The sequence below is a fragment of the Gilbertella persicaria genome (genome assembly GCF_025201335.1).
Source record: "Gilbertella persicaria strain CBS 190.32 chromosome Unknown B0P05scaffold_5, whole genome shotgun sequence".
NCBI lineage: Eukaryota > Fungi > Mucoromycota > Mucoromycetes > Mucorales > Choanephoraceae > Gilbertella > Gilbertella persicaria.
The window spans coordinates 230,537-257,578 of NW_026251966.1; the positions used below are offsets into that span (position 1 = coordinate 230,537).

The 27,042-nt window shown below is 37.0% G+C and overlaps 10 protein-coding genes across 10 annotated transcripts; 4 read left to right on the forward strand and 6 right to left on the reverse strand.

Moving 5' to 3' along the window:
* Positions 1–2,596, reverse strand: B0P05DRAFT_594035 (coth protein-domain-containing protein). Its single transcript, XM_051583061.1, has 6 exons — positions 2,529–2,596; positions 802–2,481; positions 649–653; positions 519–606; positions 312–472; positions 1–268 (listed from the first exon to the last, which is right to left on the reverse strand). The coding sequence occupies exons 1-6, from the start codon at positions 2,551–2,553 to the stop codon at positions 68–70; spliced, it is 2,160 nt and encodes a 719-aa protein (XP_051438367.1). The 5' UTR covers positions 2,554–2,596; the 3' UTR covers positions 1–67.
* B0P05DRAFT_259338 (uncharacterized protein) lies at positions 2,588–4,101 on the reverse strand. Its single transcript, XM_051573360.1, has 6 exons — positions 3,915–4,101; positions 3,765–3,875; positions 3,458–3,715; positions 3,331–3,408; positions 3,121–3,283; positions 2,588–3,065 (listed from the first exon to the last, which is right to left on the reverse strand). The coding sequence occupies exons 3-6, from the start codon at positions 3,667–3,669 to the stop codon at positions 2,766–2,768; spliced, it is 753 nt and encodes a 250-aa protein (XP_051438368.1). The 5' UTR covers positions 3,670–3,715; positions 3,765–3,875; positions 3,915–4,101; the 3' UTR covers positions 2,588–2,765.
* B0P05DRAFT_259355 (uncharacterized protein) lies at positions 3,517–4,101 on the reverse strand. The gene is made up of 3 exons (XM_051573361.1): positions 3,915–4,101; positions 3,765–3,875; positions 3,517–3,715 (listed from the first exon to the last, which is right to left on the reverse strand). Exons 1-3 carry the CDS (start codon positions 4,046–4,048, stop codon positions 3,673–3,675), a joined length of 288 nt encoding a protein of 95 aa, XP_051438369.1. The 5' UTR covers positions 4,049–4,101; the 3' UTR covers positions 3,517–3,672.
* A 27-nt stretch (positions 4,102–4,128) lies between these two features.
* On the reverse strand, positions 4,129–7,824 carry B0P05DRAFT_634393 (peptidase S8/S53 domain-containing protein). The gene is made up of 17 exons (XM_051583549.1): positions 7,168–7,824; positions 7,064–7,115; positions 6,985–7,018; positions 6,879–6,942; positions 6,784–6,827; positions 6,680–6,730; positions 6,563–6,635; positions 6,438–6,519; positions 6,257–6,382; positions 5,810–6,209; positions 5,731–5,758; positions 5,616–5,682; positions 5,527–5,564; positions 5,319–5,474; positions 5,114–5,273; positions 4,785–5,068; positions 4,129–4,726 (listed from the first exon to the last, which is right to left on the reverse strand). Exons 1-17 carry the CDS (start codon positions 7,801–7,803, stop codon positions 4,310–4,312), a joined length of 2,712 nt encoding a protein of 903 aa, XP_051438370.1. The 5' UTR covers positions 7,804–7,824; the 3' UTR covers positions 4,129–4,309.
* Positions 7,825–12,918: 5,094 nt separating this feature from the next.
* On the forward strand, positions 12,919–14,582 carry B0P05DRAFT_526850 (transmembrane amino acid transporter protein-domain-containing protein). The gene is made up of 2 exons (XM_051576471.1): positions 12,919–13,175; positions 13,230–14,582. The coding sequence occupies exons 1-2, from the start codon at positions 12,971–12,973 to the stop codon at positions 14,327–14,329; spliced, it is 1,305 nt and encodes a 434-aa protein (XP_051438371.1). The 5' UTR covers positions 12,919–12,970; the 3' UTR covers positions 14,330–14,582.
* Positions 14,583–14,944: 362 nt separating this feature from the next.
* B0P05DRAFT_526851 (uncharacterized protein) lies at positions 14,945–15,307 on the reverse strand. Its single transcript, XM_051576472.1, has 2 exons — positions 15,249–15,307; positions 14,945–15,184 (listed from the first exon to the last, which is right to left on the reverse strand). The coding sequence occupies exons 1-2, from the start codon at positions 15,269–15,271 to the stop codon at positions 14,995–14,997; spliced, it is 213 nt and encodes a 70-aa protein (XP_051438372.1). The 5' UTR covers positions 15,272–15,307; the 3' UTR covers positions 14,945–14,994.
* A 561-nt stretch (positions 15,308–15,868) lies between these two features.
* B0P05DRAFT_526852 (uncharacterized protein) lies at positions 15,869–16,867 on the forward strand (the record flags this gene model as incomplete). The annotated part of the gene is made up of 5 exons (XM_051576473.1): positions 15,869–15,982; positions 16,027–16,176; positions 16,217–16,403; positions 16,459–16,684; positions 16,738–16,867. Coding segments are annotated over exons 1-4 (617 nt in total), but the record flags the coding sequence as incomplete, so codon positions are not given.
* B0P05DRAFT_526854 (yeats family-domain-containing protein) lies at positions 16,868–18,955 on the forward strand. Its single transcript, XM_051576474.1, has 5 exons — positions 16,868–17,224; positions 17,277–17,783; positions 17,828–18,283; positions 18,331–18,626; positions 18,672–18,955. The coding sequence occupies exons 2-5, from the start codon at positions 17,318–17,320 to the stop codon at positions 18,852–18,854; spliced, it is 1,401 nt and encodes a 466-aa protein (XP_051438374.1). The 5' UTR covers positions 16,868–17,224; positions 17,277–17,317; the 3' UTR covers positions 18,855–18,955.
* On the reverse strand, positions 18,934–21,103 carry B0P05DRAFT_526856 (uncharacterized protein). The gene has a single exon (XM_051576475.1). The coding sequence runs from the start codon at positions 21,086–21,088 to the stop codon at positions 18,962–18,964; it is 2,127 nt and encodes a 708-aa protein (XP_051438375.1). The 5' UTR covers positions 21,089–21,103; the 3' UTR covers positions 18,934–18,961.
* A 547-nt stretch (positions 21,104–21,650) lies between these two features.
* On the forward strand, positions 21,651–23,192 carry B0P05DRAFT_577344 (tRNA synthetases class I (M)-domain-containing protein; the record flags this gene model as incomplete). Its single annotated transcript, XM_051581777.1, has 5 exons — positions 21,651–21,695; positions 21,743–22,541; positions 22,584–22,760; positions 22,803–22,876; positions 22,923–23,192. The coding sequence occupies 5 exons, from the start codon at positions 21,651–21,653 to the stop codon at positions 23,190–23,192; spliced, it is 1,365 nt and encodes a 454-aa protein (XP_051438376.1).
* Positions 23,193–27,042: the final 3,850 nt, after the last annotated feature.

Below are 27,042 nucleotides of genomic sequence, written 5' to 3' on the forward strand. Positions count from 1 at the left end.
ATTATGTCAAATATGATACAAATATATATATATATGTATAAGATTGTGTTGTTCTATAAGAAGAGTTCTATGATGCATTAGGAGGTGGAGGTGGTGTTGTACCTTGAGCTTCTTTCGCTGCTGCTGTTGCTGCTTCTTGAGCTGCCTTTGCCTTTAATTCTTCTGCTCTTTCCATATCGAATCTTTCTTTGGCTCTCACTACTTTAGATTGAAGATAAAATGAGCCACCCTTCGCAGGTTCATTCACACCAAACAGATGCTCATAATTCTAATCTTGACTTAGTTTAGAGTTGACATGATCATCGACTTACCTTGGTGATTTTAGAAAGATCAGCATCTTTTGTTACATTCAAAATCTGACAAGCTTCTTCCATAGACATACCCGTCTTACGAGTCAAGACGTCCATCACTGTCTCTTTCGCACTTGCTCTTCCATTACCAGAAGGAGCAGCTCCTCCATTCTTGGCAGCATCTACATGAATCAATACATACTCTCTTCTTTCTTTCTCAACACTTACTCGCAGCAGCTTGTTTATAGGCTGCAACAAATGCTCTTGTCACAACTGAGCCCAAAGAAACAACAATTTGAGCAATAATTCTAGCTGACTAGAATAATGTTATGAAAACATGTATACAACGAGCACTTACCATGACTATATATATATATATATATAATGGGAAAAGGGAAATAAGAAATCAGAACCAGGCGGGGCCTGGCTTTTTTTTTATGTATAGGTTTCGCACTGTTAGAACCAATCAAAATGCTTTATTGTTCTTCTAAATAAGCTTGCAAGTAACGACTTGTTTCGCTAAACCAATGATACAAAGAAGTAATGGAAGGATGTCCTTCAATATTTCCTTGAATTGCTGTTTCAAAATCAATAGATTTATCTTCAATTCGACTCATAAAATCATGTCCTAAAGGCAATTGAAGCACACGTTGATTCAATTCCTCTTGATAGACCTGTTTATCTTTAAAATGGTCCACTCGATATCTATCCAAGGATTGATCCCAGCCAACATCTTGGCCTATCCATGCCTTCATGTAAACAAGGTGATCATACACTGCATTGGATTGAAAGAATGCTGTATTGAAATCAGTCAAGATCTGACTGAATTCTTGTTGAACGACAGGCAATTGAAACAAGGCAGCCACAAGAGGTCGCTTTTGAATGCGATCAAATACGCCAAAACGATCCAGCTGTTGAAACCGAGTAGTGACTGTTGTCCGTCTTTCTCTCAGCGTACTTCCCATGGTTTGGTCCAGGTCTGTAGAGAGCCAAACCAGTCTTCCGTCTTGATCTGGGTCTTGATAGATCATGTAATTATGGGCTGCTCCCATATAACCATCCACATGGCCCAACAAGATTTCAAATGCCATGTTCCTCAAGAACAAAGACACATCCAATCGTTTATTCCATGATGCTAATACTGCTTCTTGATCCATGCCTGTCTTGTCTTGATGCACAAAATCAATCAAGGACACCAAGACTTCAAAATCATCTGCGTCCGTGGCATTCTTTTTAGGCAGCATCTTATAAGCACTGGTCTTTCCTTCATAATAGTCCTGGACGGCTGAACCATGGTATTCAAGATTGGCACCTGAGGCCAAGATGCCTTTGGCCAATGGATTCTCTTGCATTTGACCTTGAATCAATGTACCTGCTTGATAGTCTGCATGGCCTTGACCAAACATGTTCTTGAGAAAAGGACCTTTGTAATGGTCAACAAGGGAATAAAGACCTTGGGGCTCATCATTGATAAACAACCGAATAAACGATGCTTGTGAAGTAGGAATATCAGCCGCTTCCAACATGTCATAATACATTTTTTCACGCAGAAAGCTAGGGTCGGTGACACAGGAGCGAATCTTGAACCGCTGAAACCCATCGATCGATTCACCTTGAGCCAAGTTCATGCTGTACGACAGTTTTCTAAACAATTTCGACGTCTGTCCACCCAAGGCAAATTCAAGCTGATGGTAGTGCTCGATACGGTCTGATGTGATACGGGTCAGATTGACCGTCAAGACAGGCTCTTCTAGTATCTTGTCGTGTAGCTGTTTGTAATCGTCTGGGTCAAGATGGACATGAAACGTAGGGATTTCGTTCATCGGATGGACTTGGTTGCGAGACACTGCTTTTTTATAATAGGTGTTGTTGGATCCATAGTCAACAGGCGATAAACGATGCACATCTTGTCTTTGTGTGACAGCACGACCATAGAATTCATACAGGGATGAATGAGTGCGGAAAAAAGGTTCACTGTCGATCAGTTTGTTTGTGCTGTCAAGCACGACATATTGGTATCGACCCATCATGTCGAATTGACCTTCATACACAAGACTATCGGATAGGGAATTATTTAAGGCATGAATTTGATTTTGTCCTTCAAAACGAATGCCCATTTTTTGATGAGGCGTATGAATGACATGAAATAGTGTCTGTTGAGCATCTGCCACATAAAAGGTCACAAGGGCCACTAACAAAAGTTCAATTCCATCTTGTTTTGATTCTCTATAGGCTTACATGAAATCAATCCAACTATCTTCATCTCCAATGAATAAAAATTCTTTATTTTATGGAAAATGTATATGTATATATAAAAAGCTATCTTTTTTATAGGGTTATTTAGTGAGAATGTAAAGTAGTAGTTGGAAATTCAATATGCAAATAAGTATTAAGAAATTATATATATAAAAAAAAAAGCCCTTTTTCAGAACCTGCTGTATACAAAAAAACTTGTCTCTAAGAGGTATAAGAATATCATGCATTACGTTGGCTATAAGTACGAGATTCATGTTGATCAGCAGTAGACATCAATTGAATGTCCGTATAGATAGAAGAGTTGTTGTAAGAAGGTCTCGAGGGTATATGCATAGGGTCTAAATCATTCACTTGCGACTTGAGTACTTTAGCAGGAGGTGAACGATTATCTTTGCCATAAGAATGAAGTACCATACCACAATGTTCACAGAACGATTGTTCAGGAAGTCGAGTATAATCAAGTCGTAAGGCTTCTACTAACAAGGTAGATTCAATGACTTCAAAATAAACAGTAAATGCCTATTATGCAAATAAATAAATAAATAAAGAAGGGGGAATAAGTGAATCGACTTACATCAGATCGACTACCAATGAAATGTGTTACTTTAAACAGATTCATGACTAAATTGACGACAAAAGTAAAGATCAAGCAGACTAAAGACTTGCGTGCAATGTATTCAATCACTTGACTACGATGACTCATGAGTGTTCGAGAGTTTCGAATATGTACATAGAGTCTAAATGAACAATGAGTAATGAATAGCATTTGTTTGTCTTTGTGTACCTGCGGACAAACATGCCACTTAAGAATAAATTGGCCAATGCATCAGCGACAAAATTCAAAGTAATGACACCTGTGCCCCTATTTATAGACATGAGTGTGATATTGCATGGACTAAAAACGACTTTACCATTGAGCAAGGCAATTTGCTCCAAATTGAACATGTTGTTCCATTAATTGTTGCTGTAATGTATGAAAAGCCAATTCATAAGGCCAATCAGCAAACCGAAGTGTAATTAAAAACACACCAACGGCTTTAATCCAAAGCGAATGTTTATCTGCTTCCAAGATCAAGAGTCGTTTAAACATGATGGAATACATTAAAATGAAATCTATAATCATGAGTCATTGAATTATTGTAAGGTTGTTCTTACTCAAATGCCATAATCTAACAAAGGACATCAGTATAAATGAATAAAAGATAGAAATGAACATACGAAACAAGCAATGGCCAAAATGCACAAGTCGTAATTTCAAAAAGAGGGACAAGGCCATAAATAAAACGATGAATAAAAAGTACACAGACTTGAGCTATGTTCATTAAATGACTATATATGATAAGTTTATGTTGTGTTCGAAAACCTTACATTAACCCGTTTGTACGTCGGTATTGCCGAAGACAGACAAAAAAATTGCGTACACAAATGGTTACTGCTAACCACATGCCAATCATACTAAGTCGATCAACAACTTGCTCGCCATAAGGTGATAATTCAATCATGGTCGACTCAGAAAGAAAAAAAGAAAAAAAAATGGAAAGAAGAAGAAAAAGAAGGAAAAGGAAAAGAATACTTTATTAGGGTTTTATTCAACCTATTACAAAGTAAAAACTAGTGGCTGAGTGCTACGTTGTTGTGGAGACAGAAAAAAAAAAAGGGAAAAACAGGCTAGATCGAATAAAACCCAAGAAAACGACTGAAATTCTTTTGGTCCCAGCGTTTCCCGTATATGAAAATAACACAAGATAATTAGTTTAATCCAATCATATTCTATTGATTCGGAAACTAGGTGAAAGCCAAGTTTCCCAATCGTCTATACGGTCAGGATGACCAAAGATCTTAAGAGCCTTTGCACGTATTCTAAAAGACCCATTTGGTGCAACATTGCTCTTGTTCCTGTTGTCTAAAATACGACCCGACCAGTCAAGGGCATAATCATATAAATCATTTGAATGATCATTTCTTGATACATAATGGCTTTGTCCGTCCCAAAGTTGACCTATAACTTGGTCTTGTTCAGAGACTAGTTCAAACTTGATGATGGCTGTAGGGCTACCCAGTCGAGTATAGAGGTGCAAAACAGAAGATGGTTGCCAATGACGCTTTGTGGTTGCAAAATTATAAACAAGACTTGTGTTTAGAATATGTCCGTTACTGTCGCCAATGAAAGGATATCCCGTCTAACAAGTCATTAAAAAAAAGGAGCCATATGTTAGCATGTATTTCTGTTTTTTTTACCTTTGTATCCAATATAGGAAGATCTCTTTGATTGCCCAAGGCACCAAAATAAGGAATATGAGACTCATGTGTTGCGTTTGTGTTCATATCCGATGATGATACCTTAAGATAGCCTCCATAAATTAAATGTGTTTCATTTGACAATGGTTGTGTAAATTGAACTTGAATATTGATATTTTCGTCGGGATTCAGTCGAACGGAATTTTGGCTGAACGTTACTTTAGCATCACTGATTAGGTAGGTCGGTACCAGTTGCGGGACAGCACTTGTAGAAAAGTGGTAGCCTACAACAAAAGTATCAACATCATAATATATGGATGATTCTATACCTTGAATAGCAGCAGCAGGCATATGTGTAAGTTGAAACAGTTTTGGCTGATTGGATCGATTTTTAACATTGATGATTGTTGAATTTAAAAAATACATGGTGTCATTTAGAGCAAGCGTGGAAGGTGTCATTAGCTGATCGCCTGATATAGAGTTATAGATCTTACTAATTTAGTACCCCTATATTCCGAATATATTGAATGTTACCTGAACTAATCCCGAACCTTGTTTTGCTGGCGATTCGAATAGACCTGGCTGCTTTTTGATGGGTTTGGCATAGTTGACTAGACTATCCAAGATTGTCTTTTGGTCTCTTGCGCCTGTAGCATGCATCAACAACGCAATACATCCTGTTATATAAGGCTAATTTCAAATAAATAAATATATATAGAGTATATGTTGTGTAGCTACTTACAGTAGCCATACTCGTGCCACTTAACATAGCGTAGGCACCTAATAGAAGCCATATGTTATCGTTGATTTAATATGTTATTTAGTTTTTACCCATATTCACTGGGAAAGTAGAGTAAACATATCCTCCAATAGCAGAGATCTCTGGTTTGAAATGAAGCTAATAAAGAAAAAGGGAAATAAGTAATCATTAAATAACCCTATCTACCTCTGGATCAGGGCCCCATGTAGAAAATCTAGTGTCTATATCAATTGCTTGTTCATAACAAAAAAAAATATTACTTTACACAGATGATTTTCCTCTTGTCTTGATATCTAACATGGCAGTTGTAAACTTTAAAAATAAAGGATGAGAAGACGTGTAAGCGTTTACAATCAAACGGTGACTTTGATCATTGATGGAAGCAACAGGAATCCTGACTGAATTTCTATAAGGTCTGATGGTCATGGAAGGAGGAGCAATGATGGAACTATGATTAGAATAGACTAAGATACCTATACCACCTGCTCTTTGTACAGACAGTGCTTTTTGACCATAGTCGCATTGACCATGCTTCACCATCACAATAGCGCCTGTTAGATTTTGATGAAAATCAGTATGACACCCATAGTCATTGTTGGACAATGAAATCAATGGCAATTCTGGTCCATCTATGACAAACTTTCTTCCTTGAGCTATGATATAGTCTATCATCCTCTGTATGAGCCTATGAATACAATAAAGTGAATTTTACCTAATGTTATTATTTGTGTGTTGTTATTCATGATCTGGATGACTGGACTCAATTTCTTGTGGTTATCAATTGATCCTACTGCAATGACTTGCTTTCCGATAGCGGGAGAAGGCGTTCTTGCTATCCCTATCATGCCCATTCAGTACCATGTATTTTCTTTTCATTTTTTTTTTTTTTTTACCATCTCGACCTTCATTGCCCTGAGCAACGACAACAGTAATGTTCTTCTGAGCTATGTTTGAAAGAGTGACAGCTAATGCATCCTAGTTCATGCTTAATTTAAATCCTCGGTTGAGTTGGTTTTACCTCTTGCCAGGAACTCACGCCACCACCCAAGGATAGATTAATAATATCCATTCCAGCTTTTACCGCCATATCCCTAAATAGACTGATAAGCCTCGAAAAACCCCCATTACGACTTACGCTGCAGCAATAATAATATCATCGTCTGTATCTCCATTACAACCAAAGATACTATATATTTTTTTCGCTAGGTTAGTCAAATATGTATTTACATATTACTTTACCGCCATGCTCCAATGGTAACACCTGGAGCAACCCCTTCAAACTCCTGTCATTCATTATAAGATTAAATATCAGCAAGCAATGAGCAAATGCTTACCTTGAACGTATCATTGGCGGCAACAATACCAGCAACGTGTGTTCCATGTCCATCGCATTGATCCCTTTGTCAATATAAATATTGTGTAAAGGTGCATGTTACTTACAGAGGATCTTTGTCAGGTTTAATATGACCATTCACTATGTAAATCATGGTTTGTAAAGGTATTTCTTATGTACGCTTACTTCCAAAACCATCTCCCACTAAGTCTTCTCCATATTGAACAAGGCAACCTTCCTATATAAAAAGCTTATCAGCATGTTACTTTCAACCCCTTTTGTATACTTGCACCAAAACAACCACCTAAAGCAGGATGTGTATAATCAATACCAGTGTCCAAAATGCCCACTTTGATGCCTTTGCCTGTCCATCCTTTCTCTTTGGCCTTATCGACGGTTGTCATCTTATGAGCAAACTGCAAATTGGCTAATCCTTCGTCGATAGTCAACGGCTTTTCATTAAAAAACGAATCATTATCAAGCTTAGAAAACCTAACATCTTTGTTCCATGCCATCAAATTTTGTTCAATAATAGCATTAGGTCTACTGTATCGTTTTCCTGGCCAATACTGATGAACATAGGGACATTTAGAAAGCGTGAAAGCCAAGAAATCAGTGGCTGTCGTGGTCTGATTGAGAGAAGTTGCACTCAAGTCGTTCTTGAGTTCGATAGACATGCCGTTAAAGGCATCAGAGTAATTGTAGCGGATATAGATATTGTTAATGACATGATGTGCTTGAAGATACCGTAAGAACCGTTCTCTGTCTTGATGAATAGCTTGCGTATCATTGAGCGGCGAACGAAATTGGATTGTAAACCGCTTGTTCGTATTGATCTCCTTGTTTAGTGAAATGCGACACAAGCAGCAAGTGACTAGAGTCCACCATATAAACGCAAAGAGTAGTAATGGCCTGTTCATAGCCATAAAAAAAAATAAAGAAAAAAGAAGAGGAAAGAGTGAGTGTATTTTTAAAAACATTTGTTTATTCAAGCGTACCTGAAAATCGTTCCCCATTGCATTCCATTGATCAAAACATTGTTGCTTTATTTGATTTGATGATATCATTTTTACACAAGAGCTAACAGTACAATGTCATATAATGAACAGACAACTTTTAGTGACCTGTATACAAACGACTTCTTTTTTTACGTCTGTGCAAAAATAAGAATAAAAAAAGTATAACTTTCTTGATATTTCTGGATCGTCAAATATTTGTTCAGTCGAGAATGAAACCTTATTTTTATTTTGAATGCTGAATTTCGTCATAAAAGTTTTTTTATTTTAAACAGACTGATAAGTATAAGCTACATACAAGTTTATTAGAATATAAAGTGAAGTATGTTTACAGTAATAAAACTCTTCAAAGGAATGGACAATATCTTGTCCACAGCAGCCATAGAAACAAGCATGTCTCCATACTAAACACTCAAAGCATTTTGCCTATTACAAATCAGGCGTTAAACATGTACTGATCAAAGTAAACAGTGGCTTTGTATGTATCGAATATAATCAAGTGGATATTTAATTTTGCTAAATGTGACGATTAAATGATGCGTCTAATAAAGCCTTCTGTTAAAGTTATTTTGATCCAAGACTGTGAAGTCATCATCCTTTATATGGATCTCATTGCTCCCGGAATTGCATAAAGTGGCAAAGCTTTTTAAGTTGCCCATGTTCAAAACGATAGATTGAATACAAATCAAAGAAATTACTATGGCCACACCTTGAAAAGTAAAAACAATATCAATGGTATACAAAGCCAATATCATTGCCTTAGTAATGATGATGGACTGGCCACTTTCATCGCTGTGTACATTTAGATAGATCAACTATAGGGAATTAACATTCTTTTGTCATTGAAAAGACAGCGGTCCATTTTATAAAAACAAAAAATAAAACTCAAACACCTTTACATCTTCTTATTGCACTTTTTGACTCAATAAGCATCTTGGGTCACATTATTCACAAACTCCTGTTTAATAAAAAGAAATAAACAAACTCATGTATATAAATCAAATATTTATAACGACAAAAAGAAAATACACAATCGCACCATTCAATGTTCCTTTTTATTTAGCAAGTCCTGGTTTTCTTTTTGTCAAGACGATTCTATTTTATGACTAAATAGTAAAAGCTAAAACGAGTTGTTTAGATACGTTTGAAGAATCCAAGACTATTTAGTTAATGGGTATCAAGCATTTGCACTCTGTCGAAGATGATGAACCCTTAATTTATTTGGGGTTTCCATTGATACAAAGCCGTATTCAAAGAGTCAATTCTATGGGTTCTATGATAACAAAGGTTAAGACTACCATACAAATCCACTCTACACGTTCATTGTCTGTGGTTGGCCGAGCCACTGTCTTGAATTCATTGATATTGTCTAAAATATGGTATACCTTGCGGGTTACTCCGTTGACGCTTGCTGATTTCAAACAATTGAGATCTTTGGCCATTCGATTCTTGCGTAAGAATATATTTCCTGTTATTTCTTGGAAAGTATGGACGCTGCCAAAAAAAAGGCGGACTTGGAGTAATTGATATTCAGATTCAGGCCTCGACTTTATGTTTTCGCTGGCTGCATCCTTTGTTGGCGTATGATCAAGATACTATTGATGCTCATCCGGTTTCGCACTTACTTAGCCTTCATATTCGTAATATCAATGACTGCAAATATCATCAGGTTCCATTGCTGTTTCCTTCTTCTCGTACACAAGGGCTGAAAAAACAAAGGACTGGCACTATTAATATGATATACCGTGCCATTGATTGTCTTCCTCGATCATTTGCTAATGCTCGCCTTAATACTGTTACCGCTATGGTCCTACCTTTGCAAGCTGTACTTTACATTCCTCCTTCTTCGTCCTTTGTTGTCCCCCTACGTGTCAAGAAAATGATGGTGTCAGATGTCTTTCAAGTTGATGCTAGACTCAACTTTGTTCACTGGAAAGATACTCGCGATCCTTCGTTACTTTATTGGAAGCGTACTCCCTCCACAGTCTTCAAAGGTCTTGCATCTGGGAGTTTGAAACTTTAGCCATTTTTTAGCTCTGTATGTAGTCCTGCTCCACTTGAAGACTCGACGGTCTCATTTGCGCCCTTGATCAACCAATTTCGGTTTCAAGATGATCAAGGTATTGGTAGTGTCAAGGCATCGGCTAAGACATTTCGTCAGTCAGTTCTCTTGTCTATAGCTCCTCATTTAGCCTTGAGAAATATTGCAGAAGTGAAATGGAAATTCTTTTGGTCTCTGTCTCTTACCACCATTCAACGTAATGTGACATACCGGTATATCTTGGGATGTATTCCTCATCGTCGATTCTTACATTTTATTATGCCTCGTGTGTTTGACTCTCCCTTCTGTCCGGTGTGCTTAACTACCACTGACTCTATTAGCCATATGCTCTTTCATTGTCCAACTAAAGAGAAGGTATGGTAGGAAATCATCTTTGAGTTTCTTTGGCCTACCACCTCAATATCTGATATCAAAGAGGCTCTTCTGTCCCTGGACTTCTCGTACATCTGGTATTGCCAGTGGAAAGGAATCAAACCATACCGAATCCTCATAATTACTCTTTCACAAATCTAGCTTGCTCATATGAGATTTATCTTTGACAAGACCCCCATTGTACCCACGGCCATATTAGCAAGCATCCGATTCAATGTTCATCAGACCATTGAAGAGGATCATTGCCATTCAATCATGTAACTTTTTTTTTCTTTCTTTCTATCTATTTTATTTTATTTTAGTTTATTTTGTTTAGTATATTTCGTTTTATTTTATTAACTTTCATTTTAATTGCACCCGCCTCTTCACTTTGACTATTACTCTTAGTGTACACGGCTCAATCAATAAACACATTTAAAAAAAGGACCTTTTAACGTATACCAAACACTATATTACTTAAACATTGTGGGGCCCTGAAACAGATCTAGACATATATTTTTCATCTTATTTTTAAGAGGTCATGTTTCATTACTAAGGGCAAAGACATTCAACTAAAATGAATTACACAATAATAATTTACCAACAGGGTTTTATTTTACATGACATACTAAAATAATAAAGATAAAGTTCAAGAGCAAGCAACGATCTACCCACGACTACTGCGCTATTTCTGAAGTCTAACCGAAATTAACAAATGCGTGTGAATATGCAAGTTGAGTTGTTGAGAGTAAAAAAAAAAAAGGAATAGTCTTTCCCCCACACTTCCGTTTATAGATTCTTTTGTATATCAAAAAAAAAAATGATTGGATCATTTCAATTCAAAGAGGCAGAGAAAGAGAGTTCATTGAATCCTTTATCCAGGGTTACATCCTATTGTTGAATATATCTTGCACAAAAAAGTTAGATTCATTGCATTTAAATTAATTACACTTATTGTTATTTCCAATCATAACGACGTGTATCTTAAATATTCCAGCAATTCACACGTAGACACTTCAAAAAGAAATGGGTCCCCCCTTTTTTTTCCTGCCAAGGCATAATCAGCAGTTTGCTGTAGTTGTACCAGTCAGACAAGTGTGACAGAATCATCCTATCATTGCGATTAGATAATTTCCCTTTACGGATTGCATCTCAGCTTGATATATTTAAAATTCAATCTTAAATCCGATATTGTGTAACACCCTAGTATTGCGTTTTACGTCGTCACGTCACTTACAGACAAAGACTGACTGTTTACAATTGTGTATGGTACTTGTTGTATATCCAAAATTAGACTTAAAAGACAAAAGCAAAAAGAAGACATACCATTGAAACCCGTATGATATTTTTCTGTATCATATCATTCTTTTATCTAAATTTGTTTGTGTCATGGAAAGATAAACTTTTTAGAATTTGAAAATAGGCTGACAATTAGATTCATTATCTTGGTTTCATATATAAACATGATAACACGACGCTGACTCTTGTTCATCCATACCATGTCAAAGGAGAATACATTTTAATGTACAAATGTGGAAAAAAAACCCCTTTCGAAAGCGAAGGAAAAAAAAGACCACGCAGACGGCGTCATTCATGATGGATTAAAATGGGCATACCCGATATATGAAAACAATAGGAGCACTGTAATATGCATTCTTTATATATATACAAAAAATAGTTTTAATCTGGTCCGAAGCAGTCTTGATCTTTGATACTACTTGTTATTCTCTGTCTTTTTTTTTTATTTGTATAAAGGCAAAGTTATTTCAAGAAAAAGACTGATTGGGTAACTATCTAAAATGGCCACATGAACACGGTTCTTTCCGCACAATAACCAAAAAAAAAAAACTCTTCTTATAGAGAATAACCCGGAAAGCAACGATATTGAAGTTTACAATAGGCGACAACATAGGTTATAGCTCAAAGAAAACATATATGGAAATCAGATCCTATAAGAGGCGTTTAGAATTCTCCATAAGAAGAATTTGAGAATATAAGCGCAATTAAAATCGCTGCCTACTTTGTTTCTCTTTATAGATAACATCGATATAAACGGGGTCCTTCGTGAGAATTCTATAGTGTTTTCTAGTAATTATATATTATTTCATTTTTAGTAGATTTGTCCTACTTTCTCATATGTTTCAATTGATTCCGTGTGTTACAGTTAGATCTGAATTCAATTCATATCTATGATAATAGAAAAAGCTAATCTGAAATTTGTTATCATTTTCTGCCTGGTCTCGTGAGAAAAATAACTTGTGATAACAAACAGTAGTCAGTTTTGGATTACTACTTGCTGTTGCTTCTTTTGATGTTCGTACTGCTCCTAAACTAAGGTTTACTGGACTTTAAAATGAGGTGATGTATTTGGTAAAAAAAAAAAAGTTCAGAGGTCATAGGTTACAGATTGAAAGCGTTGAGCGGTATTTAGTAATCCAAGTTGACCCCTCCTTGAGTGAACCAGTCATAATTTCCGTTCTATTGCGGGGCTTTTGGCGGAGATTGCTTTATCTCAAGTTTCAAGTGATACGAGCACCTATCATATTTTTTCCTGTAAAAGTATATAAAGGGTTTCTTTTTCTTAATTTTTTACGTCGATCATTTTTTCCAAAACTAAACTTTTCTTCTCTTTTTTTCTCCTTTTCCCTCTCCAACCTCCTTACAATGTCAAACGATAATTCCTCTGTCACTTCTGAAAAGTATAAGGTTGAACAAACCACAATCGATAATTATGTGGAAGAAGATCGTGCCTCTAGCATTGTCAATGAATTTGGTCATGGTAGTGGTAACTTCATGACTGCCTACTTCAACGTTGTTTGTGTTGTTGCAGGTACTGGTACTCTCGGTCTTCCCAAAGCCTTTGCTGAAGGTATGTTCAAACATTTGTAAAAAAAAAAAATTGCATGACTAAACAAATTTATAGGTGGTTGGTTAGGTATCCTCATCTTATTCTTGGCCTATTTCATGTCTGTGTACTCTGGTATTGTTCTCATTCGTTGTTTATACTATAAGCCTGGTCACCGTCTTCATGACTATAAAGCTATTGGTACTGCTGCCTTTGGTTATCCCGGTTACATTATTGCTTCTGTTCTCCATCTTCTCAATCTCTTTGGTTGTCCCGCTCTTTATCTCGTGTTGGCCAGTAATAACATGGTTAGCTTGTTGGCTGGCAAGAGTGATGTTATTAGCTACAAGGTCTGGACTATCATTTGGGGTGTCTTTTTGTTGATTCCTTCATTGATTTTGAAGACTCTTAAGGAAGTCACTGCTATTGCTGCTATTGGCGCTCTCTGTACTATGATTGCTGTCTTTGCCGTTCTTGTTCAAGGCCCTATTCTTCGTAACTCTAGCGATGCTATTGTTGAACATGATAGTGTCATCTGGGCTGGTTTCCCCGTTGCTCTTTCTACTATTGCTTTCTCTTATGGTGGTAACAACACTTACCCTCACGTTGAACATGCCTTGAAGAAGCCTCATCAATGGAAGTATGCTGTCATTGCCGGCCTCTCTACCTGTACTGCTCTTTACTTCTTGACTGCTGTTCCTGGTTACTGGTCTTTTGGTAGAAACACTAAAAGTCCCATTTACAGCAACTTGGATGAAATCCCCAGAATTCTCTCCATGATTGTCATGACCATTCACGTTATCTTTGCAATTCCCATCTACACTACCTCTTTCTCTTTGGAATTTGAAAAATTCGTCAACTGTTCCGATGAAAAGCTTGGTAAATTCGGTGCTTGGGTAGGTCGTGCCATTATTCGTGCCTGTACCATGGCTATCCTTGTCGTCTTAGCTGCTTTCATTCCTTTCTTTGATGACTTTATGGGTTTGATTGGTGCTCTTGCCAACTGTGGTCTTGTCTTCTTGTTGCCTATTCTCTGTTACCTTAAGCTTACTGGTGTTCGTAACAAGCCTTGGTATGAACTTGCTTTCTGTGCCCTCACTCTTTTCTTGGGTATCATTGGTTGTGTCTTTGGTACTATTGACAGTATCAAGGCTTTAATTAAGGACTTCCAAGCCTAAAATGTTTTTTTATATACCTTAAAAATTAGTTGTACTTTCTTTCTTCTTGTAAATATCCTTTTCTTTCTACTTTGTTTAATAATAAATTTTTATGTATTCTAGATGATTTGCATAAGCAAAAAAAATGTCGTTTTCAAATGAGGATTAGTAGTAGCTTTTGAACAATAGAAAAGTCTATTGTATATCATAGAGATCTGTTGATCAGAAAATAGGTACTGATAGCATGAAACAAAAAAAAAAAAAAAAAAAAAAAAAAAAAACTTAGCGTATAGCGGAGGAAGAAAGAAAGTTTAGTTTCTGTGAAAAACCATAGAAAATGAGTTCACCCTGAATGATTAATGTCTCTTTATTTGTACTTGCTCACAAAAATAAATAAATAAGAGAATTCACCCAAACTCAGCAAGAACCCCTCTTTAATCATTCGAGATGTAACTTGTACATCATTTATCCTTCGTCATCAAAAAACAGGGATGCATTTAAAGGGAACACTGTCAATCTGCATATAAATTAATTGTCGGGATACATCAAAGTTTGCTTTAGAATATGTAAATCTTTTATACAAACGAATTGTGTTGATATATTGCGCGCATATTCTTGTCTACATGGTGATTGAAAGAGACTCTCTAAGCTTTATTGATAGATGTATGCATTACAAAAGACAATCATTACAGGATGACATGGTGAATAATTCTGAAGTCAATGTAAACAAGTATCATAGAAAAAGGGACTGTAGAATCAGCTTGTGCAAAACCTGCTTCAAACAACCACAATACAACAAAAAAAAACCTCGCTGATTTCAATATGTAATAAGACAGAACATTTTGAGACATGCTTGTCAAGTCATTAAATACTCTAGTAATTATCATTATCAGAATTTTACAAACTCGAAAACACATTAGTAACCATGTACGTGCTCTAGAATGCAGACGAATACCCAGACATTCAAAATGATGAAGTTTTTACATACATTAGCTTGCCAAAGCAATAGTGTTCATACTATCAAAGAAACAATCCTCTAATCTGTTTCCAAATTAGGTAGTATCTTTGTAAGCTCTATTCTTTCTATTTTAGAAGCCTCATCTTTGTGTGGTTTAGCAATTGAAGTCATAGAATGACAGAGAGGCCTTTTAAGATCATATCTTTCGAGATCATTCGTCAAAGTACTCTGACATGCCAACCAGATGAATAAAATCGCAAGGCACAGTTAAATGTGCAAATTTGATGAGTTCTTCAGATCACATCTATTGAATGGCTATGTCTAGCCGAATATGTGATTCTTGCAAGTTTTTAAGAACAAACTGCCTTCATTGTTTTAGAGTAGACAACACATTATATATGCGTCCTATTTATTCAAAGTCAAGTAGAATTTACTTACAGAACGGTAAAAGATCCAAGAAATCAAATCTACTTCATGCTATGCTCAATGCAGCAAAAATGATTCTTGATGATAAAGAATGTCTGATTTCTTTTTTTTTTCTGCATGAAATAAAGACCTACTGTTATTTTTGTCAGTCTCAGCTGGAAAAGCCCTGTTTTTTTCTTTTGTTCCCTCTTTTTTTTCTTGTATCCTAAAACGCGCTTCATATACAATAGCCATGGAACTACCTAGTGTAGATCCACCTGCTAAAAAAACACTTGATTCTATACCTAGAGGTAGTAGTAGTAATAACAAAGAAGTTAGTATTAAGTATGTCTAGATGAATCAACACGAAGAAAAGTGACCGACATCATCGATCATCAGTTTGATTTAGAAATTTACCTTAAACAAAAGGAATTAGTCACAATCAAACAAGAGATCGCAAAAGCAGAGAGTATTCTTGCAGACATTAAGCAAGCGGTTGAAAACGGTACTCCATAGTATTGTAGACAACTACTCATACTCTATAGAAACAATCGCAGCATCCATGCCCGAAGCAGCTCATTATACCCGACGTTCTGCCATGTATTATCATGGTGGCTCACAAGCTCTTTTGAATCAAAACACACCACCACCAACAGCATCAAAGCGAAAAATATATAGAACATCAGATAAAGTCAAAGTGTATGGTAGACGTCAAGACGGTGTCTATGTTAGGTAAAAAAAAAAGTTTTTTTTTTTTTCTATATGCTTCAAGCTCATCCTTTATTAGTCTATCTTGTCCTGCCTGTCATCGTGAGGATTTTGCGAATCAACAAGGCTTTTTGAACCATTGTAGAATTTCACATAATTTAGAATTCGGGCCCTATGAACAAATTATGTTGCAGTGTGGTACACCAGTAGATGAATCAGAAGTACCTGAAGACCATCCTGCTCGTTTGAGACCCGTATTGAACTTAACGCCTGTGCCTAAACAACCACAAAAAAAAATTGAAAGAGTAAAAATAGTGCATGGTGTATCTATATGTGTTGCTTATATTCTTTTATGTAGCCTTCCATTAAAGTATTCGAAGAGGATGTGGATATGGAATTAGACAATGAAAAGAGAGCATCTTCAGCTGCAAGGACAACAGAATACAGTGACTTAAGCAGTAACATAGAAACAGCATCCATTCATACGCAAAAAGAAAATACTATAGCACCTAAAGACAATACTATAGTGGCTAAAGAAAATGCTATAGCACCTAAAGACAATACTATAGTAGCCAAAGATAATGCCTCAGCAGCCAAAGACACTACTATAGCAGCCAAAGATAATGCCACGACATCCAAAGACAATGCTCCAGTGCTTGAGGACACTGATACAGTAGTTAAAGAAAATACTCAAGTGCTCGAGAATACATCTGTCGAAAAAGCAGAAAACGAAGTGCCTCAAGTTGAGTCATTAGCAGCAGCTGTTGTGCCAGCAGAAGCCGGTTCTCGATTCTATATTAAACGAAGCATCATTGTTGGGAATGTCAGTAAATACATTGTACCAGGTAAGAAAAGAAAAAAGAAAGTGATACTCTATGTTGCTAATACTCTATCAAGAACGAAGAGATCCTTCACTAAAGCAATTCACGCATAAATGGATGATTTATGTTGTCGAACCACCACAATCAAAAGAAAAGATTTCAACATTCATTACCTGTGTTCGGTTCTATTTACACCCAAGCTATAAGCCGCATGATGTCGTTGATGTAACTGAACCGCCCTTCAAACTGACTCGATTTGGTTGGGGTGAGTTTCCTATCCGCATCCAACTATTCTTTGTCGATAAGCGTAGAAACAAAGCAGTTGATTTGATTCATCATTTAAGACTGGACAATTCACATTCAGGGAAGCAGTTGTTGGGCGGAGAACGTATGATTGAAATCGAATTAGATAGAAACACAGATTTCAAAGACACTAGTTCACGCCCTTCTGCTCCAGGTAGTCCACCAAGCACACCTATGCGAGACACAGAATCGCCTGCTGTGATGGCTGTAAAGCAAAAGATGAGCCTATTGAATGGGCTACTAAAAGAATGTGTTCGAAAACTACCGATTATTAGAGCCAGTAAGTAGAAGCATCGGTTTTGTTACGTATTGACATCCAAATAGACACACACGGTCTTACACTGCCTTATACGTGTGCTCCCAGCTACAAAATGTTCTTTAAATGGTCTATTGGTAAACGAAAAGGACTTGAGTGGCATCGTGCTCGAATATTACGGATAGAGACTCAAAAAAGAGCGTTTGACACAAATGACAATGTCTTGAGAATGGCTGCTGAAGCATTGGGTACAAAAGATGTTGTGATATGGTGTAGAAATAACAAATATACACCGAGTAAATCAGAGCAAACAGAAGAGATAAAGAATTTAGACAAAGCACTGGGGTACTGCAAGTTTTGTGGTTATTTAAGAGATGAACATGATCAAACAGATGATGATAGTTGCCCTCAAAGGCCTAAGGGATGGAGCAGTAGAAAGCGCAATGGTGGTATCAACAGCATCAGTAATGTGACGCATTTATTAAACCAGCTTGAAATGGGTTGGGATGAAGTAAAAGAAGCAGGTATAAAAAGCCAAGTAGAAATGATAAGCATTGATAATGTGTTTTAGATGAAGAAATGGATATTGATGTGGATGTAGATCAAAGAACAGCTGGACAGACCAACAAGGAAAAAGATACTTCTGAAAGAGTGAAGAGATGGGCATTAGAGTCTGATGTGATGGATGTAGCAAACGAAAGATCGCTTGATTGGATATGGTCAGTTGTTGGTCAATTGCGCTTAAAGAGCGTGATAGCCAATGATATGTTACTTGCAAAAGATGGTAATCTACAGGGCCCTACATCAGACTTTGATCTTGCTGCAGCCATGAGTCAACGTTTGGTGGTTGGCAATGTTTTAACACAGGTAAGTCCTTGACTAAAAACGGATATATATATAACAATACAATAGGCCACACGAATCTTCCTCAAAAGATTATTAGACAAAACTGTAAATATCTCTCGCAAACAAGACAATGCTACCGATAAATCAACCAGGATGATAGTGCCATACCATGTTTATCAAGCAGCTCAACAGACACAAGAATTCGACTTTCTTACAAACCAATATATGGGTCCTGAAGAAAACTCATAGCCCCCTTTTTTTTAAAAAAAAAGTTCATTTTGTATTCCCCTCCATCTTTTCTCTTATCATCGTAAATAGTACATTTAACAAATACATAATAATCCATCATTTTTATTTTAAGTGGAAGCAGAAGGCGCAAACACAGAAGGGAGTCTTTTACGTGTATCAACATTGGATACAGAATATTGCATACGTCTTGCTGCTGCTTTTCCAATAGCATTGTTGTTCCAAACATGTGTTTCTGTAGGATTCGCTGCTTCTTCTAATGTCTTTTGATATCCTTTCCATTCTTCATTCGAATGGCCTGTTAATTCTTCATCTGCTCTTGGAGTAAAGGGTGATATTGGACTTGGTAAAAGTTGTTCATCTTCTTCTTCTTCTTCTTGTGGTACGGGGTATCCTCTCCAAACTTCTTCTTCATCTTCCTCTTCTTCATCTTCTTCTTGACTGCTTGTGATAGGGTATCCTGTCCATTCTTCATCATCTTCAGTGTCAGCAACTGTTTGAGATGGTGTACTATCTAAAGGATATCCTGCCCATTCCTCATCGTCTTCTTCAGTCAAGATAATCACATCATCGTCATCATCATTATCATTGAATTTCTCTAAAGACCGTTGTAGTTTCTGAGGAACAAATTCAGGTGCTGTAGGTGAAAGTAACGGTTTTTTAGACTTGTCTGCATTTTGTTCTGTGCTCTCTTCATTGTTTTCTGTTTTTGTTGGCATATTTTTTGTTTTGTTTTGTTCATATTCAAGAATTTCAAAATTATCTTCGGATCTGCTCGATTTTGATCCGCTATCCATATCTTTTGTTTCTGTGTTTCTTGCTACATCTTCTTTTGTATTGCTAACAGTGCTCTTCTTACTGCTTGTACTATTTCTGTTATCATTGCTATTACCATTGTCATTCATGTCGCTCTTTGAACTTGTTTGTTGTTTGTTTATTTCAGGAGGCTTATGAATCACAAGTTCATCAACAACAGTTTGTTGATCCTTAAGCTGTTTCGGTGGTTTGGCAGGAGCAAGACTATGGGATGAGACAACTTTAGTTGGTACTTCTTGTTCAAAGAATTCCCAATACATATCATCATCATCATCTTGTTCTGTTTCCAAATTAACTTCACCAGCAGCCAAAGGTGCCACATACATGCTTTCACTGTGTAACTGACTTTTTGTCAAATAAGCACGTGAGACAAGCCAATGGTAGATGGTGGGGCTGCTTCGTAGCCCATCGAGTTCAGAACATGGCCCAATAGTGAGTTTGATACTGTGGATGGGCTTAGCACTTGATCTCTGACTACTCTGGAAAGATAACCGACGATGGGTCATGATGGGCGTAGAGTATTTCTCTAGTTCAATGGGATGAATATGGGCATGTTGTTGACAGAATGCTAGTAAGCGTGTGACAGAAGCCAGTGCTTGTTGACTTGATTCTGACAGAATGACTTCGACAGCATCATCTTTGACAAAGGGTGAAGACAATCGCTGAGTATGAACAAGATTTCGTATGATTCCAAGATGGGCATGCATGAACGGAACTGCAATCATTTGTGATTTATTGGGCGTTGTGTTTAAAAATCGAGATGTGTGTAGCCAAAGTTGATGGTGATAGGCTTCATATTGATTATAAGGTGAAAGAATAGCCACAATTTCTTTGTAGACATTCAGGTATTTAGTAGGGCATTGGTGCCAGACAAACTGTAGTCGCTGTACTTCTGGCATATGCAAGCAAGTCATGATGGCAGCGCAGCCAGAAAAGTCGCGGTAGATATGCAAGAGGATATAAGCAATTTGGATCAGTTGAGCCACCATGCTGTTACTGGAGCTTTTTTTGGGACTGCTATCATCACCATAGATGAGCATATGTGCAAAGGCATGAGAGAGATAGCGATGGAAATCAAGTAAGGGTATGATGTTGGATTGCTTGTCAAAATTAGACAGTTTTTTCTCGTCTAAAATGACCATACGGAAAAGATTGCAGTTGATGTATGCTATTTCTTTAGCTACTTGATAGCTGTCGAGTCCAGTCAGGAACAAGGACTGGATCGATTGCATATTTTTCGTAAGCTGATCCAGCTTTTCTCTTTGTTGAGCAAGGTCTTTCTCAAGTATAGAGCTTGTTCCGGATGGTTCTTCCGATAAGAGTTGAGTTGTATGTGCTAATGATTTGGCATATTCACAAGAGGTTTGAATCAATGGTGATAAAGGTACAAGTGGAAGCCTTTTGGCTGTTCCTTTTTGCATATTATATAAAGAAAGAGGGAGAAAAGAGAAAGAAAAAATTCTTCTTGTTTGTTTTCTTAAAATCGTACAAAACGAGTGACGTCTCTGTTGGTGTTTTTTCTTGAAGGCAGTTTGATGTTTATCTTGTTGACTTTAAGTTCCGCTTTTTTTTTTGGCTTTCTTTGTCCTCTGTCAGGGTCCCTTTTATCTGTCTTTTTTTTTTTTGGTATGCGAGTATTAAGTCTTTGGAATGTCTCTCGACAAGCTATCTATCAGTCTAATTTTATAAGAAAACACTTTAAGCATACAAAAGCTTTTGTGACAACACCTATTTATTATGTCAACGCTGGTAATCTCGAACACTTTCAATTTACCTTGTCTAATAGCATTTTATTAGTGCCTCATATTGGCCACTTGTACTCGACAGTTTTGGCAGATACTATTCGGCGTAATTATGCGTTGCACGGCAACCAAGTGATTATGTCAACAGGAACAGACGAACATGGTTTGAAGGTAGTACAGAGTAATAAGTACCAAATCCATTCATTCATGTTAGATTCAACAAGCTGCAGAAAAAAACAAAATGAAGCCTATTGAATTCTGCAACCAAGTATCACAAAGTTTTAAGGTAATTTCAAATCTAATGATATAAGATGCTAAAAAATATATATATAGCAATTATGTGAGGCTGCTAATGTAGAATACACAAGTTTTGAACGTACTACCAACCCACAGCATATTGCTACAGTGAATGAATTATGGAATGTGTTATTGAAAAATGGTTATTTATATAAAGGAAAGCATGAAGGATGGTATGCAGTATCAGACGAAGCCTTTTATGCAAACAATCAAGTACAAGAATCTGTGGATGAAAAAACAGGCGAGAAAATCATGGTTGCTATTGAATCTGGTCAGCGTGTTGAATGGACTTCAGAGGAAAACTACAAATTTAAATTATCAGCATTTGGAGAACGTATTCTGAATTGGATTGAACAAAACCCTACAGCCATTGTACCCAACAATAGAAAGAATGAGGTGATATCTTGGGTGAAAGCTGGTCTTTCTGACTTGTCTGTCTCACGATTAAGATCACGTCTTGACTGGGGCATTCAAGTCCCCAATGATCCAGAGCATACGATCTATGTGTGGCTAGATGCACTTACAAACTATCTTACAGCAACCGGATACCCATGGATACAGGACAGTACCAACAAAGATGCTTTCCCCCCAGATGTTCAAGTTGTAGGCAAAGATATTGTCCGATTTCATGCTATTTACTGGCCCGCCTTTCTTATGGCTGCAGGATTACCATTGCCTAAACAAATTTTAGCTCATGCACATTGGACAATGGGTAAACAAAAGATGTCAAAAAGTAGGGGTAATGTGGCCGATCCTTTCCAGGTATTAAAGGATTATGGTGTGGACCCTGTACGTTATTACCTTGTACGTGATGGTGGTCTTGCTGATGATGGAGGTAATTAAGCAGAATCGAGATCTCAGGAACTAATTTGTATAGATTATTCTGAGGATATGATTCGTACGAGATATAAAAAGGATCTTGCTGGCCAACTTGGCAACTTGTTGAACAGAGCCACGGCAAAATCCTTACTTCCTAATGGTATTGTACCTAAAAAGAGTAGTAGTGTTGATCCTAGAGATGAAATGTTGCACAAGCAAATTAGTGAGACAGCAGGTAAAATATATACGTAAGAAATCACATACTCAAATATATTAGGAAACTATAATAAGGCATTTGAAGAGCGTGAATTTAGCAAGGCATATGGCTATATTTTTGATATGGTCTCTCAAGTAAGTAAAACTTTTGTTAAAGTATAAAATACTAACTCTGCTTAAGGCAAACAAACACTTTACAGAGAATGAGCCGTGGAATATGGCTAAAAATCCTGAGGAAAAAGAACGCCTGAACACAGTTTTGTTTTATTCATTAGAGGCTTGTCGTGTAGCTGGTATCTTATTGCAGCCTGTGATGCCCACCAAGATGTCAAGTCTATTGACTCGTTTAGGTGTTTCAGAAGAGCATCGCTACTTTAAAGACGCTGCTTCTCTTACTGAGTCTTTAAGACCATTAGGAGAACTGGATGGTGTTTTGTTTCCTCGTTTGTAGACTTTTTGTTAAACTTATTAAATTTCACCAGCATGTTTGCACGGATATTCCCTTTCGCTTCTTTCTCATTGCTGTCATTTAATTTGTAAGGAAAGAATACTTGTATAGCTATCATCTACCAAAAGAAGCATATTTAAAACTATGTTTACGACTTCTGAGCCTTAAAGCATTAATTTAGCCATTCGATCTGTCCTAGGTCTATGTTTATTAGAAATAACCAGACTCACCAGCTCAATAGATCAAGTGTGTTTTGATAAGACGTTTTATTTGTATCAGCAGTTTGATAGCATATTGCTTATTGATGTAAAAGAGATGCCAGACAAACAAATACTTCAACAGTGAAAAAGACAACAGTACGTGCAAATCTTTGTTTTTTTCTTAGACAGTATGAAGGCATTGTAAAGCCTATTTGTACACACATAAATCCTCTAAACATCTAGAAGCCATGTTCAATAACACATAGTGCCTTTGGAGTTGATTTAAGATAAAAACAAAACGACAAGCAAAATTTGGTCAAAATGGCCTTTGATCCAAAGGTAAAAATTTATAGTTTACTTGTATGGCTGTGAATACTGGCCCCTATAGGATAAGTGTCTAACCATTAGTTTGAAAAAAGAAAGGTGCAAAAAAAAAAAAAACTATAGAATTATAAGGAAAAAAAGGACAAGAAGCGTAGACACAAAAGGGATTACTCATAAAAATGTTTATTTTAACAACTTTTAATTTCTTTCTGGAACCACGAGACAAAAGATAGAACTATCGACAAGCTTAAGTACTCAAAATAAGCATCAGACTCTCTAGTTTCTGGTGAATGCTTTTGTTTATTAACTGTACTACAAAAGTGGCGAAATATGAGCGAAAAACATCATAGACATTGTTGCGCATTTTCTCAAGATTTAAGCAGCAAAGTTGCTGTGCTGTTTACATCAAAGACTCAGAAAGCAAAGATCTACAACTTTTATCATTACGTCAAGGCGAAATAACTGCGTATTTATGCGGCTCTCAGCAAAAGCTCTTATTTGTTGCACGTATTCTGTAGCATCGTAGGGCTACAAGAAGATGTGCTCAACAATGATTTGCTATAAAAAACAAAGACTATACAAAGATAAAAAATCAAGCGAAAAAGGGGAGAATAAAAATGAGAGATGTAGGGATTATTCGAGACAATTTGCCTCTTCAGCGCCGCGGCAGCCAACTGCCCGAAGGCTCTGATCGAAGGCAATGCTCGCAAGGAAGGGTTCTTTTCGATGGGTATGGACCTAATAGGCTTTCCAAAGCTCTAGAAGTGCAATAATGAGTAGCGTTTCAACTTCAACTGGACAAGACTTGTTAATGTTGAGTTTGTCAAAATCCAAGGATTGAAAAGCTGAGGAGATATCGTCGATAGAAGTGCTGGACCAAATAATGTTGGTCTCGAAAAAATTATTTTCGAGACGCTGAGAGAAGTAAAAAACGGTTTCATCTTCCTGACAAAAGGAGCAAAAAAGGTTGGGGACGGTGTATAGTGTTATGTAGTAGAAGAGAAATCTGGTAGGAACTTTTCCTGTTACCAAACGGTATATAAAATTACACTGTACGCTGATAAAAGTCATGCAACTGAAAATCCCAAAGCAGAAAGAGAAATGAAGAATTGCCTAACACTTTTATGAAGTGTTTTTTTCACCAATGTGGTTTTTAAGGAGCGTCGAGCATATTGAAAGGTATTTAATTGGTGCTCTAATTAATAAGCGCAAAACATAGTTGAAAGAACAAAAGCAAGTAGAGCGCTGAATTGCCGGTACGTAAACAGGATTGTAAAGGTCAAGGGAAGAGGGGATGAGGCATTGTTGAAGAAAGGACTTTAGTTGGCATCTACCATCATCCACAACTCTAAGAAACGTCTTGTTAACAAAGAAGGGTTTTGAGGAAGATTAACCTCTACGACGGGGCGAAGGAAATGTATTTGGGGATGGTAGGCGTATGTAGCAGAGATAGACAGAGACTGTGATTTCTTAGACAGAACATAAGAGGCTGAGGAGAGAATGACTACAGAGAGAGGTAGCAGAAAAAATCAATCGAGTTAAACATGTAGGTGCAACTATTTTGCAGAATAAGGTTCATAGCTCGACAAATCGTTATGGCGGTGTTGGTAACTATGTATCTTAGTATATGTGGACGAGCTCGAGAGAAAAATAAGCAGAGCAGCATGTTGTTCGTTTGAAACAGTTGGCAGCAATGAGGAATGAAAAAATCATGAACCAGATTATGCCCTGCTGTTGGATGCATGAATGGATGAGCCCAACGGAAGTACAATGGGTTTTGTTAGATATCAAAGTCCAAGACATCCAAACCACCAAATCTTCTAGGTGCAGTCATCAGTCTTAAACTCCAGTGAGAAAAAATGCCACGAGTAGCAAAGAAGGTGATTACGTTTTCGATAGATTGTAAAGTATTGGTCACAATAGCATGCCCTAATACTGGCAAATTGCGGCTGGCATAAGAGTTAGAGACAGCTTTCAAATATTTAACAAAGTAGGATAAGAAGGTTGTCTCTGTGTTGAGGATTGAATCAAAGAGAATCCCAAGTAAACAATGGGATTAGCATCATTGAAGTCCCTCAGCTTGTTGTTTTCGAGGTCTTCCAAGGCAGATAGCTACTTAGCGCTCATATCTCTGCCTGGAAGAGAAAGAAAGTCCGAACTTTGCTGAAGTTGATTTTGGCATTAGAGGCATTGCAGTAGTTGTGGAGATGAGAGCGCAGCCTAAGTAAGTCATCTAGGTCGTGAAAGAATATCAGAGTATCATCGGCATAATTGAAAAGCTTAATAGGTTGCAGGTTCGACTGAATATCAGTCAGGTTGAATTTGAAGCGGTATTTAGTGAGCTGATTGTCTGTAAGTATGGTTTGCAGCAGAGGCTCAAGAGCAAAATTATAAAGAATACATGAAGAAATTTTCTGTATCTGAGTGAAGATCTAGTCAAAATCTTGTATCTCTGAGTGCATGCTTCTTTCATTGCTTACGCTGCAGTGAAAAATTAAGTTTTTCTTTGATTACTTTCTACCTGAAAGTGATTATTTTCTAAAAGTATTTTTTGTTAACACAAATGGCACAATTTTATATCTGCATAGTTTAAATTATTCGGATTTAGTCAATCTATCAGAATAACTAAACTAGACTAGGCTAAAGCCCTCCTTAAAGGAACAAGGATAAGAAATTCATAGAAGAAAAAGTCTTGATATAGCAATGTTTGTGGACGTATGTCTGTAGCCAAAGAAGGAAGAGAGACATTTGGTCGTTTTCTAAAAGGGGCAGAGTGTTTTTGGTAGCATTTTTCATAGAGACAAGCTGTAATAGGAGGGAATTTATAGAGGTTTGCTCAACAAATGCTGTGAGTTATTTGAACATAGTGACTATATAAAAACATAAGATAACATGCGAATGATAGAGGTCTACGCCACAAAAGCATGGCTCAGGGCTACATCTAGGTAGCCAAATGAGTCGCCATCAAACTAGACAAATACGCTCGAGATTAGTTCCAGGAAGCTAGAAAAACAAGTGTTATTTGCACCAATAGAGAACAGTATGGTCATAGTTGAGCAAACTTCAGTAAAACGTACTTGCGCCGAGTCTTTAGGGCTAAAGATGCCTCTGGCTCAGAAAGAAACTCAGGGGTAATAAAAGATGTCTTGCAATGGAGTGACCACACCAGAGAGGATATTTACAATGATGTTTTTCTCACGTATGACAATAACACCCTTAGTTAAGTCCCATCTATGCTCTTGTGTGAGATTGTGCTCAGCACATAGATCGAATATATATTGCAGAAAGTTACAGTAATAATTTTGCAAAACCCGCAAACATTAGAAGTC

Bases quoted from the DNA above. Each gene is read 5' to 3' on its own strand.
- B0P05DRAFT_594035 (XM_051583061.1), bottom strand. From the start codon at position 2,553: ATGAAGATAGTTGGATTGATTTCAT. The intron at 2,482-2,528 runs GTAAGCCTATAG...AACTTTTGTTAG, and splicing joins GATAGTTGGATTGATTTCAT to TGGCCCTTGTGACCTTTTAT. The intron at 473-518 runs GTAAGTGTTGAG...TGATTCATGTAG, and splicing joins CTATAAACAAGCTGCTGCGA to ATGCTGCCAAGAATGGAGGA.
- B0P05DRAFT_259338 (XM_051573360.1), bottom strand. From the start codon at position 3,669: ATGATTATAGATTTCATTTTAATGTATTCCATCATGTTTAAACGACTC. The intron at 3,284-3,330 runs GTACACAAAGAC...TTGTTCATTTAG, and splicing joins AGTGGCATGTTTGTCCGCAG to ACTCTATGTACATATTCGAA. The intron at 3,066-3,120 runs GTAAGTCGATTC...TTTGCATAATAG, and splicing joins TCATTGGTAGTCGATCTGAT to GCATTTACTGTTTATTTTGA.
- B0P05DRAFT_259355 (XM_051573361.1), bottom strand. From the start codon at position 4,048: ATGATTGAATTATCACCTTATGGCGAGCAAGTTGTTGATCGACTTAGT. The intron at 3,876-3,914 runs GTAAGGTTTTCG...TATCATATATAG, and splicing joins CGACGTACAAACGGGTTAAT to TCATTTAATGAACATAGCTC. The intron at 3,716-3,764 runs GTATGTTCATTT...GTCCTTTGTTAG, and splicing joins TTTTGGCCATTGCTTGTTTC to ATTATGGCATTTGAGTAAGA.
- B0P05DRAFT_634393 (XM_051583549.1), bottom strand. From the start codon at position 7,803: ATGGCTATGAACAGGCCATTACTACTCTTTGCGTTTATATGGTGGACT. The intron at 6,828-6,878 runs GTAAGCATTTGC...AATGAATGACAG, and splicing joins CCGCCAATGATACGTTCAAG to GAGTTTGAAGGGGTTGCTCC. The intron at 4,727-4,784 runs GTAAAAAAAACA...ATGACTTGTTAG, and splicing joins TTCCTATATTGGATACAAAG to ACGGGATATCCTTTCATTGG.
- B0P05DRAFT_526850 (XM_051576471.1), top strand. From the start codon at position 12,971: ATGTCAAACGATAATTCCTCTGTCACTTCTGAAAAGTATAAGGTTGAA. The intron at 13,176-13,229 runs GTATGTTCAAAC...ACAAATTTATAG, and splicing joins TCCCAAAGCCTTTGCTGAAG to GTGGTTGGTTAGGTATCCTC.
- B0P05DRAFT_526851 (XM_051576472.1), bottom strand. From the start codon at position 15,271: ATGTCTGGGTATTCGTCTGCATT. The intron at 15,185-15,248 runs CTAGAGCACGTA...AATGATAATTAC, and splicing joins TCTGGGTATTCGTCTGCATT to TAGAGTATTTAATGACTTGA.
- B0P05DRAFT_526854 (XM_051576474.1), top strand. From the start codon at position 17,318: ATGATTTATGTTGTCGAACCACCACAATCAAAAGAAAAGATTTCAACA. The intron at 17,784-17,827 runs GTAAGTAGAAGC...ACATCCAAATAG, and splicing joins ACTACCGATTATTAGAGCCA to ACACACACGGTCTTACACTG. The intron at 18,627-18,671 runs GTAAGTCCTTGA...ACAATACAATAG, and splicing joins TTGGCAATGTTTTAACACAG to GCCACACGAATCTTCCTCAA.
- B0P05DRAFT_526856 (XM_051576475.1), bottom strand. From the start codon at position 21,088: ATGCAAAAAGGAACAGCCAAAAGGCTTCCACTTGTACCTTTATCACCA.